The 12,909-nt window shown below is 42.8% G+C and overlaps 1 protein-coding gene across 13 annotated transcripts in view; it reads right to left on the bottom strand.

Moving 5' to 3' along the window:
• Nucleotides 1-12,909, bottom strand: part of LOC125949923 (protein NDRG3) — a 41,902-nt gene that overhangs the window by 7,806 nt on the left and 21,187 nt on the right. For 4 of the 13 annotated variants that reach the window (XM_049677407.1, XM_049677420.1, XM_049677419.1 and 1 more), the window contains exons 3-11: nucleotides 12,107-12,320; nucleotides 8,558-8,653; nucleotides 3,520-3,713; nucleotides 3,293-3,413; nucleotides 3,077-3,218; nucleotides 2,571-2,750; nucleotides 2,375-2,495; nucleotides 2,106-2,224; nucleotides 1,438-1,522 (exon numbers count right to left, since the gene is read on the bottom strand). In XM_049677407.1, coding sequence (XP_049533364.1) covers nucleotides 1,438-1,522; nucleotides 2,106-2,224; nucleotides 2,375-2,495; nucleotides 2,571-2,750; nucleotides 3,077-3,218; nucleotides 3,293-3,413; nucleotides 3,520-3,713; nucleotides 8,558-8,653; nucleotides 12,107-12,312 — 1,264 coding nt within the window. In that variant the 5' untranslated portion in view covers nucleotides 12,313-12,320. Of the gene's footprint in view, nucleotides 1-1,437; nucleotides 1,523-2,105; nucleotides 2,225-2,374; nucleotides 2,496-2,570; nucleotides 2,751-3,076; nucleotides 3,219-3,292; nucleotides 3,414-3,519; nucleotides 3,714-8,557; nucleotides 8,654-12,106; nucleotides 12,324-12,909 lie in introns of all 13 variants that reach the window. The other 9 variants (XM_049677415.1, XM_049677416.1, XM_049677417.1 and 6 more) reach the window with 7 other exon arrangements.

Raw genomic sequence — 12,909 nt, 5'->3', positions numbered from 1 at the left:
AGGTAGAATTTAAATTCAAAAACAAAACCGAATTTAAAGCTGTGGGCAAGATATATCGATTTCAAATGATTTCTGATAGTTTGTTCGCACTTGAAGCTTCAAACACTCTTTTCGTTTTCTCTTTATTGCAATATTCTTTTGATCATTTCGTTTATCATAATGTATTGTTTTAACACAACAGCTTTTGCTAGGTTTGTTTTCGTCATAACATTGTAGCAACATGTATAAAATAACTGCCCTTCGCGAAACCGTTTCAAAAAGTAATCCTTACAGCATGTCTATGACAAATAAATATTACTAAAAACAAACGATGTTTAACATGATTATTGTAACAAACGAGTCTAATGCTCATGAGTAATAAAAAGAGAAAATCGTTATAACGAAAGAGTACCAAAGCCTTAACTGTTCTTCATCCTTGAAAACTCCTCATAACGAGAGCTGAGAGATTTGATAGTCCTTTTTCGTAACTTGCTACTATTGTTTCGTTATCAGTTTTGTGGCCGTGCAATGCTCAGATAGGATGGTACAAATATTGAACACATACAGCGATCATATTAATTTGTAATGAAACCAATGCTATCGAGAAGTAATATTTTGATTATTTCTGGCTATGAGATGTAGATGAGTGTCGTATTCGCGCTAAAACAGTCGATATCACTCAATTTTGGAGTAAGGATAACTTCAACTCATATGTCCACAAGCAGATTAACGAGGAGCTTGAGTGAAAGGTGTCTTGATGATAATGATGATTATGAGCACCTAATGCAGTACTAGTTGTCGTTCGCTTTTCCCGATCCGATCTCGGCAAATATGACATGTGAGTGGCAGCAGGATAGCAGTTTTTTTGTATTAAAGTAATAAGGTGTATTATGCACTATCTCTCGTTAAGCGAATGCGATGCAAAATGTACTGAACGCCTGAACCATCCGTTGAGCAAAATCGCGTTTGAGAAATGGGACCAGATGTGAATTCTGATAAGTGACTGGCTTTGCTGATCACATGATAGCAAAAAGCTGCTCCGGTGGTTTCACTTGTAATAAGCTGTTTCTATGGATACGCTAGCCTACTTTTCCTTCGGGTCGGTGGTGGGCATTCCATTTTTCGGCCGCACATATGTGTGAGTGTATGTATGTGCGCGCACTGAATTGTGCCTGATCAGCGTGATCCGTGTGTGCCAGTGTCTGATTGTGTAAGCATGTGACATTCTTTCGTTGTTCTCTGTGCCTTGACCACCCTAGGTGGCTTATTTCATAAATGATTTCCAGTTACTTCCATTGCCGTTTACTGTTTCTATTGATTCACGAGATAAGCCAATAGCTCTCGATGGGGATTCATCTTTCTTCTTCTGTTATTTTCTTTAGAAATGTGTGTACTATGCGCGCATACTCTTACATTACTAGTACTGTTGTGTGGATACTTGAAAAGATCAACACTTACCGTAGCCTTCACCCTGGAGGAAAAGCCGGAACGCTTCGGCAAGCTTGCCAGGTTGCTCCTCCAGTACCAGGCCGCAATCGGAAATCTAAAACGAAAGAAAAAGTCCATGTTAGGTTTTTGGCGAACATGTGCGAAACGACGATTAACTTTAGGAATAACTAGATAATACGAATTGGTATCAATTAAAATATAAATTTAGATTATACGGTAAGTTGAAGGTTTGTGTGATTTCTTACTGTATTTAAATCATAGAAAAATTTACCTGAACTGATTCTAAGCATAAAAAAAGGTTGGGTGTTCTGATACAAATTTTGTAAGAAATCAATGTTATCAACGATTGTAAATCAGAAAAGGAAAAAGGATAATCATGATCAATAATCACGACGATGTATTAATAAAGGTACATGATGCATAACAGGTATCACCTACGTAGAATACATTATGAAATTGAAAAATCGACACTTTTTTGTATCCAAGTACATTAAAATGATTAAATATGCCTCGATTTTATACATGGAGCCTATATATTACTTTGGCAGTAAGTAATACGCATCTAAACCCCATCACAAGTGGTAGATGTGGTTGTAACGTGACCTGAAAATATGATCATCCCTTACGGAACAGGGGGATGCGCCGCGTGGTTGATGGAGAAATTAAAATGAAATTACCTTCATCCAATTAGTCTTCTCGGGGATTAGTCTACCGTTGAATGTCACCGTGTCATCGATGTGCGGCGACAGAGCACCAGTAATGTTCAGCACGGGCATTTTCAGCGATGGTGCAGCTACTAAAAAGCAGAAGTAAACATATGTATCAGAAAGATAATTGTTAAAGCTAAACGACATAATTAGTATATTTTTACTTTATATATTTTGTAAAGTCAGAATACGCGATCAAATGAAAAAAAATTAGATAACAACACTTTCGAGAGCTCTACCTGTCTGTGGTGAACCGGATGGTGTCCGAGCGATGTTCAAATCAGTACGCTTGATGTAAGCATCAATCAGCATGGCCAAGTTAACGGGGTTTATGGAACGCTCAAAGTTGCTCTTATATAGCTGAAGATAGAATATAAATTGACAAGAATGAGCATCATAATCGAAATCATCCGATTGTAGGACGATTCAACCAACCTGAACCAAATCCAGGTTACGCTCCTCTGGATTCCGACCAAAATGATGCCACATCAAGTAATCCAATACGCCCTGGGTCATTCCCTTGGTACGCAAATTACGGGTATTTAACAGCTGGTAGCCCCACTCAATCCATCCTGCCGCCGTAGAGCTACAGTTGATAAGACACAGGGCACCGACCTGCAGGAGAGATGAAAATACCGAACCAACAACGATGATCAGCCACCAATTCTATTACTCTTGTCGCGTGACATCAATTGCAATATTTTTTTATAAGACGACCTACATACATTTTCATTTTAATTATACTGTGGAAGACAGCTTAGAACATAGCATATATAGCTGACTAACTACTTTTTGTGTCGTTAAACAGAGATTGCACAAATGCCGAATGTAACGGATTTACGTAAACAGAATCCTTCATAATTATGATGCATTTGTTCCTATGTCATTTATCAATAAAAATAATTTGTAAAAAACACGAAACATTACAAATTCTTATTTACCTTATCCGGATTGGCTAGGGCAAACCGCGCCAGAATGTTAGCTCCAGCACCAACTCCGAGTCCGATGATGGATTTTAAATTAAAGTGTGTCATCACGAACAGCAGCTGGGCTCCCAGTTCGTCGAACGTTGGATACACGTAACTGCAAGGGAAAAAGGAGCCAGTATGTAGCGACAGTTACCCCCTGTTAGTTGTCTATGTCCAATCGCTACTCACTCTTCCGGGAACGTGGGGGCTCCTTCCTCCTGGCCGGGAGCATTCACATGATACACACAGAAGTTGTCCAACAGTGCGCGCATCGTGGGAAAGTTGAAGAACCCAGCAAAGCTCGATGCATCTGAACCGAAAGACAATATTAGTTTGACAATAACTAGGGCAACCCTCTCGACGTGCTGTACCACCACCGGCGCAAACCGCAAACGACACTGAATCACAACACTCACAGTTCAATCCCAGATCGTGGTACGTCACGATTGCTGGCTTCGTTGTATCGCCCTGCACCGCCACCAGGATGTCTCCCTTGTCCGTTGGCACACGGCGCAGATCGCAGGCACCGGCTATCGAGCCCCGCTGGTTCGGATACTGTAGCTGAACCGAGCGCAGCTCAATGTCATCCATTGGGTCAACCGGCATCGCTCTGCGGCAAAGAAAAGAGGATCGAAGCGGATCGCGTCAGTTGGAGCCAGTCAAAATGCGGTTTTCGGATCATTATAACATATCGCCATCTGATGAACGCTTGTTTACGTATATAGCAGCCTTGCACGGTCGCATCACAATCTTTTTCCTCAGCGGCCTCCGTTATCATGCTCACTGTCCTTTTGGCTGTCTTATCGACTTATGCATGGTCGGACGGCGACACATTTCGGTTCACTGGAGTGCAACCCGATTGGGAGACTGATTCGGAGCTGACGATGAGCTGAACTGAATAGAATGAGTTGCTTAAACTTTAACACCAGGACGGTTATACGGATCCGATAACTAAATTTGATCACTTATAGTGAAAAACTCTCATTTTGTTCGCAATAATTCTTATTCTATAATCTTGAAAACCGTTTAATCAATATCGCTAGCTACTTCATGCATGTACTATTTGCTCTAAATTTGTTTAATTCCATTCCATTATCTGAAATAGTTTTTCTCTAAAAGGCAATCGTTCTTCAACAATCAGCAAGAACTATTTAGCTATACTAAGAACAACTAAACGATTAACCTTGACTTGTTTTTTTTTTGTTTTCGCTAATCTATTTCAGTAGAGCTTTTGCCTGTCTGACGATATTTCCATTTCGATTCGCATGCTTACGCAATCAACCAGTTCCACCCGGCGGCGGTGTGCACAAACAACTCCAATCTCTCCGGACATGGGATCCGGTTGGAAGTCAAATTCTATCATTTATTATTTCTGCTAGATCACCAGCCACACATCATGCCTGTGTAGAAGAAAGGGTTCCAGCAAAAGCACCCAAAACTCAATATGAGTCGTATGCCATATGATGCCATTTATTTTTAGCAACTCTGTCCCGCCTACGAGCATTCTAATTCTCTAAGGGACGAAATAACGAAAAAAAGGCAAAAGAATCAAATCCATCGATAGTCGTTCCTCTGTGGAATAGTTTTCCGTATCGGTCGTTAATGTGGGACCGGCACCCCGAGGCGGTACGATCTCGTTTTCCACCAAGTAGAACGCCGGCGCCACCAGGTGGAAAAATCGAACTCAGTGTCGACAGGCTGGCGACCGGTGGGCATGCAGCTACTATGTGTAGCAATGTAGCCATGGTGACCGATAGGTGAAAACAGAATTCGATCCATGGTCTCGCCTAATAGCTGTAGGACCGACGAACAGCTGCTGTTCGTTCGACTTGCGAAACATGTCCGACGATTTCGGTCACTCGAGCTGGACCAAAATGGAACAGAAATTCCATTTCCGAATGGTTCGATACAACTGAGCACACATCCCTCCCCGGAAGCTTCAAGGAACGATTGTGTCAAATCAAGTGACGACGTGCGAAGCCTACGTTTGTCGGGCTATTCATGGAATGCTTCTAATGTATTATGTGAGACATTTTGCCAGAAAAGCAGCGAAAGCAACAGATTAGGATCCACATTTACGGTTTTCCATTGATGCACACATCCTGGAACAATTTCCGTTGTAGCTTTATTCGGCGGTTACTCCTTTTAGTATGAAACTCTCGTGAATCGAAATAAAGAAAAATGCTTCCGATTCGACCGAGAGATAGAGTTTGTACATTAACTGCCCAATCGATAACGATAGATCTCTAACTTAAATGTCATTCTCTTGTCTCTTGTGAATCCAAAATTGATTGGAAAAGGACGATGAGTGATCTGCATTTGATGGATTAATTAATTCGCTCGCTTCCCTATAAAACAGCGATCACATATCAACCCTCTAAAACCGGGAGAACGATGTTGACAGACCAAATATTGTCACCGCCATAGCACACAGGTTTACCGAAATGCGGATCCTTCTGCCATTTGCACCACTCCCCGGAATATGTTGGGAAGATTGGGAAAGTTGGAAAAAATAGATGAATCAGCCGGACAAACAGGCGACACGGTGCCGACGATGACAAAATGCTGATGAAGCTCTTTATTACATTCGATGGCGTAAAGCGTCGAACCAGGAAGGTTCAGAAAGACGCACGGAAAAACCCGTAATTTGGTCAGATAAAACGATAAACAAATGGTAGCTGAACGAATCGATTTCGCTGAACCAGTTACAGTACTACGGTTGAGCAAAACGTGTTCATAAAACCGAACATTGAACAGGGAAGGTGATGAGTTCTTCGCTTTATTTGTAAAGGTTGTGAAAGATTGTAAAAAAAGTACTACACAGATAAGCTGCACAATACAAGCATAACAATTTATGCATTGTTGTTGGTTGGCAACGTTTTCAATGATTTCGAATTTGTATACCAATCTGAATTATGGACTAGCGTTCAACAGCGAGAAGCTGAATCGTTCATTTCGACAACAATAGTCAAGTTGTATGTTTACAAATCCTTTTTCAAGTGATAGGCTTTGTGTTATTCAAGAAACATGATATTCAACTTCTTCACCATTAAACAGTTTACACTCGCTCGCTCAAGCTTCGTTTCGTTCGTGTGTCATTTCTTAGAATATGGAGCGACAAAAACGAGAAATATAACTTATCACCATAGTCAGTAGCGCGGAGCTTTTCTAGGTGATGAGGTATTCCATCGTCCAGGAGATTCATCTCGCGGTGCGCCCTTGAGGCGGCTAAGAAGTACCGAAGCGTCACTACGTTTCTGCCCCATGTTCCCGACGCTTCTCGGTGTTTTTCTAATTACTTTCGAAGTGTTATCTGCAACCAACCCACTCAACCGCTACCGTCGTAGAAAGACTTGCTGCTAATTCGCGAATCACGTGCCGTAGGGTGGAACAGCTCGTGCATAAGCTTCGGCCCCCACTCACAAAGGCTGCCTGCTCTCCTGCTGGTCGACCATTCTTGTCGTGATAATAGCTTTCCGGAATGCACACCCATCGTAATGAAGCAGTTGAGCAGGTGAGTCATTTTGCTTTTGAAAGATGTCTCATATCTATGCTAAAGCGAAAGATAACAATCGCAATGGTTGAGGCCATCATCGGAAGAGCTACAAAAGTGTTCCATTTTTCCTCGTATGTAACTCCTGGGTATATATTAGAATCGCGATATACTTATTATATAGCGTCTGTAACACATTTTCCATATTGTGGGAAAATTTTTCCATCTCAACGTAGTTCATTAACAGATAAATTGATACTGAATGCAATTTACTATTTGAAAGTAATATAAATTCCATATGTAACGCAATTCATGCTTGCTCCAGGATGCATTCCTTTCAAGAACCACAGCAAATTGCACCGTACCCTCCAGTTTCTGCAGCAAAAACCTATTCCTCATGATAAAAGTGAAGTGGCTCTTTCGTATATTACATCTAAGGCTGGAAATAGTTCACTTCAGACAGAGTTCGCCAGGAAAATGCTTCATACCGGCGTGCACTTTCAGGGTACCACGAAAGACCGCGTGCCATCCCGACGCAGCCTGCAGTTGTTCTATCGATCCGCCTTTCGATATTCCAGCCGTACGTACCGCGGGCCACAGGTACGCTTGCAAGTCTTGCGGGGTAGGAGCCTGTTATGAAAATTGTTGCATAATTGAAGCACTCTGCCCCCGATCGCCGCTCCATTTGTGCATCGTTGAACACGCCGATGCCACGTTTTGTCCATTATCGACACATTTTCATCGTACGCATCACATCTTACATCGATCGCAGTCAGTGTCCATCCTGCTACTAACGGACCACGGGGTAGCAGGAAAGTCGCTAATGCTTAGTGCAGAGATGGAGCAGTGGTAAATGTAATAATGGGAAAAGTTGATCAAACGACGTGGTGAGCTGGTGATGGAGCTAGATGCGATTTTTAATTGCCTTCAGAGGGAAGGATAAGAAAACGCAAGACACACTTCCTGCAAAGCAGGATTCGAGCATTTCATAAGAAAATTGCCCCACTGCCATTCGAAGAAGATGAAGTTTCAAGTTTTTTGCGTTAATGAAATAAAGCATAATTTCAAACGCTATACGTTGAGTGTTGAAAAGCAAAAGCAAAAAAATCCATGGCATCTTTGAGACAAAATTCAAAAAAATGTACTCTTGTGTAAGTGTTGAGTAGCATTTGCTGGTAAAATACATAGGAAGCGACTCTAGGAACATGATTAAACATTATCACAATAACTACCCACAATTCGCATCGAGTAGTGAAGCACCTGGGGCTGCAATAATTTTGCTGTACGTGCACCTCGGTGGCCAACGTGGCACCCCTTATTGGTTTTATGTACATGTTGGTGAATAAAAACAAAAATGATAGAAATTAAACCGCTCTACAATTTTCACTGTTCTGCACACAGAATGCAGTACAGCTGTTCAGTACTTCAGTAGTTGTAGATCTAGAATAAAGGAATATATAATTTTAAGAATGACACAAAATGAGAGAGCACTACGAGCAGATGAGCTAGATAGAGCACATGATTAGAGCACGCCGCTTGGAGTGAGTGTGAGATTCTGTAAGTTTCCTGTTCACGTATCATATGCTGGTAGCCTTTGGCTTTTTACAAATGCGGCGTGTGTAATTGAGAATGTTGAATTCCCTTGTATAAGTGTTTGTATCGGTTTCTGGTTGGTTGAGTGAGATAGCAGAAAAGAAAAGGAACTGAACTGAAATGTTATTTCGGTGGAAACAAAACACGAAACCAAAGAATTCCACCGAAAACCTCAAACAAGCGCCAAACGTAAGGAAATAGAATCGAAATCGATGTCCCCGAGAGGTGAAACGCACATGCCAACGAGCGATTTGGTTTGCTCCCACGGTTGAAAGCATGCGCGCGTTCGGCGTAGCCCGGAAGGAAAACTTACAACGAAATCACGAAAACCAAAGCAAGAAAATCATAAGAAAATGCATAAATCTTACCCAAGCAGGCGCGCTTCCTCGGCAGTGTGTGCTGGTGCGGATGGCATTCTGGCGTTCGTTGCTTTGCCGGTTTTGTCGCGATCTCTGAAATTAGTACTAAATCACATGCAGAGGCCGAAAAATCGAACGAAGTAAACGCAAAATCGAACCAATGAAGGGCATTGGGAGGGGTCGGGAAAAGCGGGTGACGGAAAGGGGAATGGATCCAGATCCGAAATCGAATAAGTGTGGACAGGAAAAGAGAACAGAAACACACACATAAAGTTAGTATGGGGTAAAGTAGAAAAAATGAAATAGAGTCGGAAAATCTCCAAGAAAGAAAATAGAAAGGGGGATTCTTCGCGTTTCGCTCACGGTTATGTGTCGTAGAGTGGTGTGCATAAAGAAGAATTGGGAAAGCTTGAGGGGTTGAACAGAGTATGTACAGACAGGACGAGACTAATTTAACTAAAGCTGATTCTGATGTTCTTTCTTTGGTTTTTAAGGCATATGTATCTGCTTCTGACTGTGACACTGTCAACCTAAGCTTTTCGGTACCTTACTGCCAGGCATTGATTATTGATTAAGAACCGAATTTGCTGATGTGCGGAGATGATGCTTAGTATCGATGGAGATGAAGCAGATGGAACAAAGATGATGGCGTTAATGACATTCGGATGCAAATAACAGCGAATATGAACGAGGCAGAAACATAAAAGCGACAAACGATCACAAGCTACCTGTCACAATCGGGCATACATCTCGAAATAGATCAAGAGATTGGATGGCACCGAGGGCAGCATCAACAGTTCGTTTATCTTTTTCCAATAAATCAAATGCAAATTGATTTGATTCGTAAAAAAAGATGGTAGCGATCCATCAAGTATCGCTTCGTTAGTCAAGTTCCATATTCCTGGAGTAGAGCGTTGTCATTGCAACGCAATTAAGCTCGTGCCGAAAACCCAATCGTTTGCTTACTGGCATGATCATAATATGGTGCTCAATGGTTCGCTACGAGGCGAATGCGAGGCACACGAGCTTGTACAAGTATTCCTGGAAACGCTCGAACTTTTAGATAAAGCTAGATTGATTGCAAGCATACTTTGTAAGCGCTTCTGCAGAGATAAAATATTTTTAGCATTGCGATAAGTGTTACGCAATCGGTAACTATAGAATTGCAAAGAAAGATTGCGAACCACTTAAAATATAATCGTCATAAAACAAGGCACGTGTCTACTGAGCTAAAAAATCATGCAATCTAACTTTAATAACAAAGCAATTAGCAAGTGGTTTGATAGACTGGTTGTATTACGCTGGTACCTCGTTAACGTTACGAGGAGATTGCTTTCTATTGGTACCCACAATGCATGCAAACAGAAGCACAGATTAAACACACTGCTGGTTCCCTGAGTGAATCACCAATTCTTTTGGCGACATACTCTTTTGTGTGTACATCAGCAAGCAAAAAAAATGCACTGCAACGATAAAACACACACAGTACCACCAGAAACCGGTGGAGCAATCTCAGCCAAACTTTCCCAACAATGAGCGGTGCACGAACCCTAACCTAAGCAAAGATAAGCGCTTCTGAGTAGGACCGTATAATGTCGCTGCGTAGAAAAGGAATCCCATGGCCACAGCGAACCGCAGCTCGCCCTGATATAGCGAACTAAGGGATGGGCTGCTCACAATGTAATGACTGCGGCGTTGTGATAACAAGTTTACCGATCGATCGATGACAGGCACACGCTAACTCACCAATAATGTGTATCTCCGCGTCCGTAGACAGACGGTCCGTATCATACGGCTTAAGTAATTCGATGGAGTGTTTAACAACGTTACTGTCGTATCATCATCCAACAGACGAACTAGTGTAACTTTGCAGCATAGTTCGTTAACTGAGTATACTCTTTTATACAACTTTTAAACTTTGCTTATCAATCGGAAAGAATTCTTGGTTACGATGGTTCTTGGTTAAGAAGATTCATGTCAGTATCCAGTAATCCTGCACCTCGTTGCTACACTTATTCATTATTCACATTTCAACATAAGGTTCCAGTCGAAATCTGACTAAACTGTAGATAACATTACGAATTGAACAAACGGATCGTAATGACGTCCGAACATTCATGGTAATACTACAAAACGTAACCATCATGGAGAACATCACAGAATCGATCCGTCTTATACATTGCAAACATCAAGTCTCGAACAACTGTGAAGCAAGAAGTAATTAAGAACTCGCAGAAGATGTTACGCAGTATTTCCCCGCTGGACAACTCAAGTTTTTGGCACTCGGTGTAATGTGTTCTACTTGGAAAAACCACTTTTTTCCTTTTTCTTCACTACCCTAAGAGAAAGTTTTCCGTCGGCCCAATAAAGTAGCCTAGTGAGTCATAGTGTACCAGAACAAACAAAAAGAAAGCTCCAAGAAATATCGACGACGATCGTTGTTAACGCAAGCATTTACACCATACCATACCGCGGGCAGCTGTTGTCGTAATAGGTGGCGCGGGAGATTGAGCAGGAGACGAGATTCCTAGAGGAAAGTTTGCCATCTCCCCCGGGCGGTAGACCCTCACAATGCTCATTTTGCAAACCGCGGGATATAGTGGCGTACTATTGTTATGCAACATGATTTTCTAACAAACGTGCCCATGCCCTGAGGCCCGTTGCTTTAGGTGTACATATGACCTCCGCTGAGGGTTCTCCCGTGCTACGGGAATGGAGTGTGCTCTGGTGGCACAATGGATGAACAAGCTAGGCTACTTTCTTTCGTACGCAGCGCAGCCCGGTTTGATGAGGGCATTTATTTTTAACAATCTATTCTTTGGTTCTCCCAAAGGATCCCGGTGAGGTTACTAGGCGAGGCAGTAGGAGCAAGTCCTTTGACCTGATTTCTGGCTCGCTCGTTCATTGTATGTGACCCGAGGCCGAAACGATCACTGTGCACTGCGCTGGCGACGTTGGCAGCGTTCCAAATTATAGTCTCCGGATGCCTTATCGGAGAGTCGAGGCAGGACTCCTGCAACCACTTGTTATTACGCGAGTCGGACTGGCCGTGCCACCTCTCTCTCTCTCTCTCTCTCTCTCTCTGTCTCTCTCTTTATCGCTGGATGAGCATCGATTCGAATGCATCAAACGGAGTCCATTGTTAGCACTGCTAAAGATGATGGTCATGTGGTGATAGTGTGAGGTGGCGTGCCGTAAGGAAGCAGGGGCTCGAACATGGAATATAATGGTAGGACACAATCGGAAGCGGAAACCGATTTGCGCGAAGCAAAACGGAAGAAGGCTTCCCGAGGACGTGGTGCAGAAGACGAAAGTGCAAAAAGGGAAAGACAAGAAGGGGAGAGAAAAGCAAACAGCTTTAAAGGAATACAGGCATACACATAGTCCCTACACATAGGAACAAGCAAGATACATGGGATCCCTGAGGAAGTGCACCCGCCCCAGACTACACCAAAGCGAGAAGTGAGTAGAGAAGCGGTTCGAAAGAAGCAGCAACAAGCACCGCAGCAAGGTGACAGCTACCAGATCGGAGCGGAAGGGACGGGACGACGATCTTACCTGGCACTGACAATGTATGGCTGGGGTCCACCGGCCGAATCGCGCTCCAACAAGCCGTGCTTGTCCTGGGCCCCGATGGCCGTCCCGATGACGCGCTTTACCGTTTCCATGACCGACTTCGAGCCGGAATGTGGCTCGGTCGTCGAGTTGTAGATCGAGTTGGGACCGCCGCCAAGAGAAACGTACCCACCGTCGGACTGGGGCATTGCTTGGTCTGCTTCGGCATTTCAGCGAACGTCATAGGTGGTCATAGGAAGTTGGTTTTGTGTGATAACATTTTGGCATTTGATTTTCAGGTGGCGGAATGTTTCTTTTTAATTTAGGTTTTTTCCAATTTGCAGTTGCGCGTTCCCAGCGGGCCCAGCCACGCCAAGCAATAGCAATGTAATTTGGTTCCAGCAATTTCGTGTGAGCAGCGCGCAAACGCAACATCGCAAACCAAGCCGCAGCCGCAGTCAAATCAAAACGAGAAGAAATGGATAAGAAGGAAAAGAAAATTGAAAACCAATTAAACGCAAACACAAGAGCCAATTGGAAAAAGGAAATCCAAAACCATCGTCAGAAATATACAAGCGCACGCAAACATCCAAATTTAAAACAAAACACCAAAGACCAAACACGTTGCAAATCAAAGATTGCAGCAAGGATTCGCCGCCAAAGAATCGCCAACAAATGAAAAGAGGAAGAAAAAAAAGGAGAATTCGAAAACAACAATAAGAGAGCAGAATCACGTTCGGTAGAAAGTTGAACTAATGAGAATTTAATGGGATGCTAGCAGTACAACACCGAATACAGTGACGTAA

Source organism: Anopheles darlingi, chromosome 2, assembly GCF_943734745.1.
Source record: "Anopheles darlingi chromosome 2, idAnoDarlMG_H_01, whole genome shotgun sequence".
NCBI classification, from domain to species: domain Eukaryota; kingdom Metazoa; phylum Arthropoda; class Insecta; order Diptera; family Culicidae; genus Anopheles; species Anopheles darlingi.
This window is presented reverse-complemented; position numbering and strand designations above follow the sequence as displayed.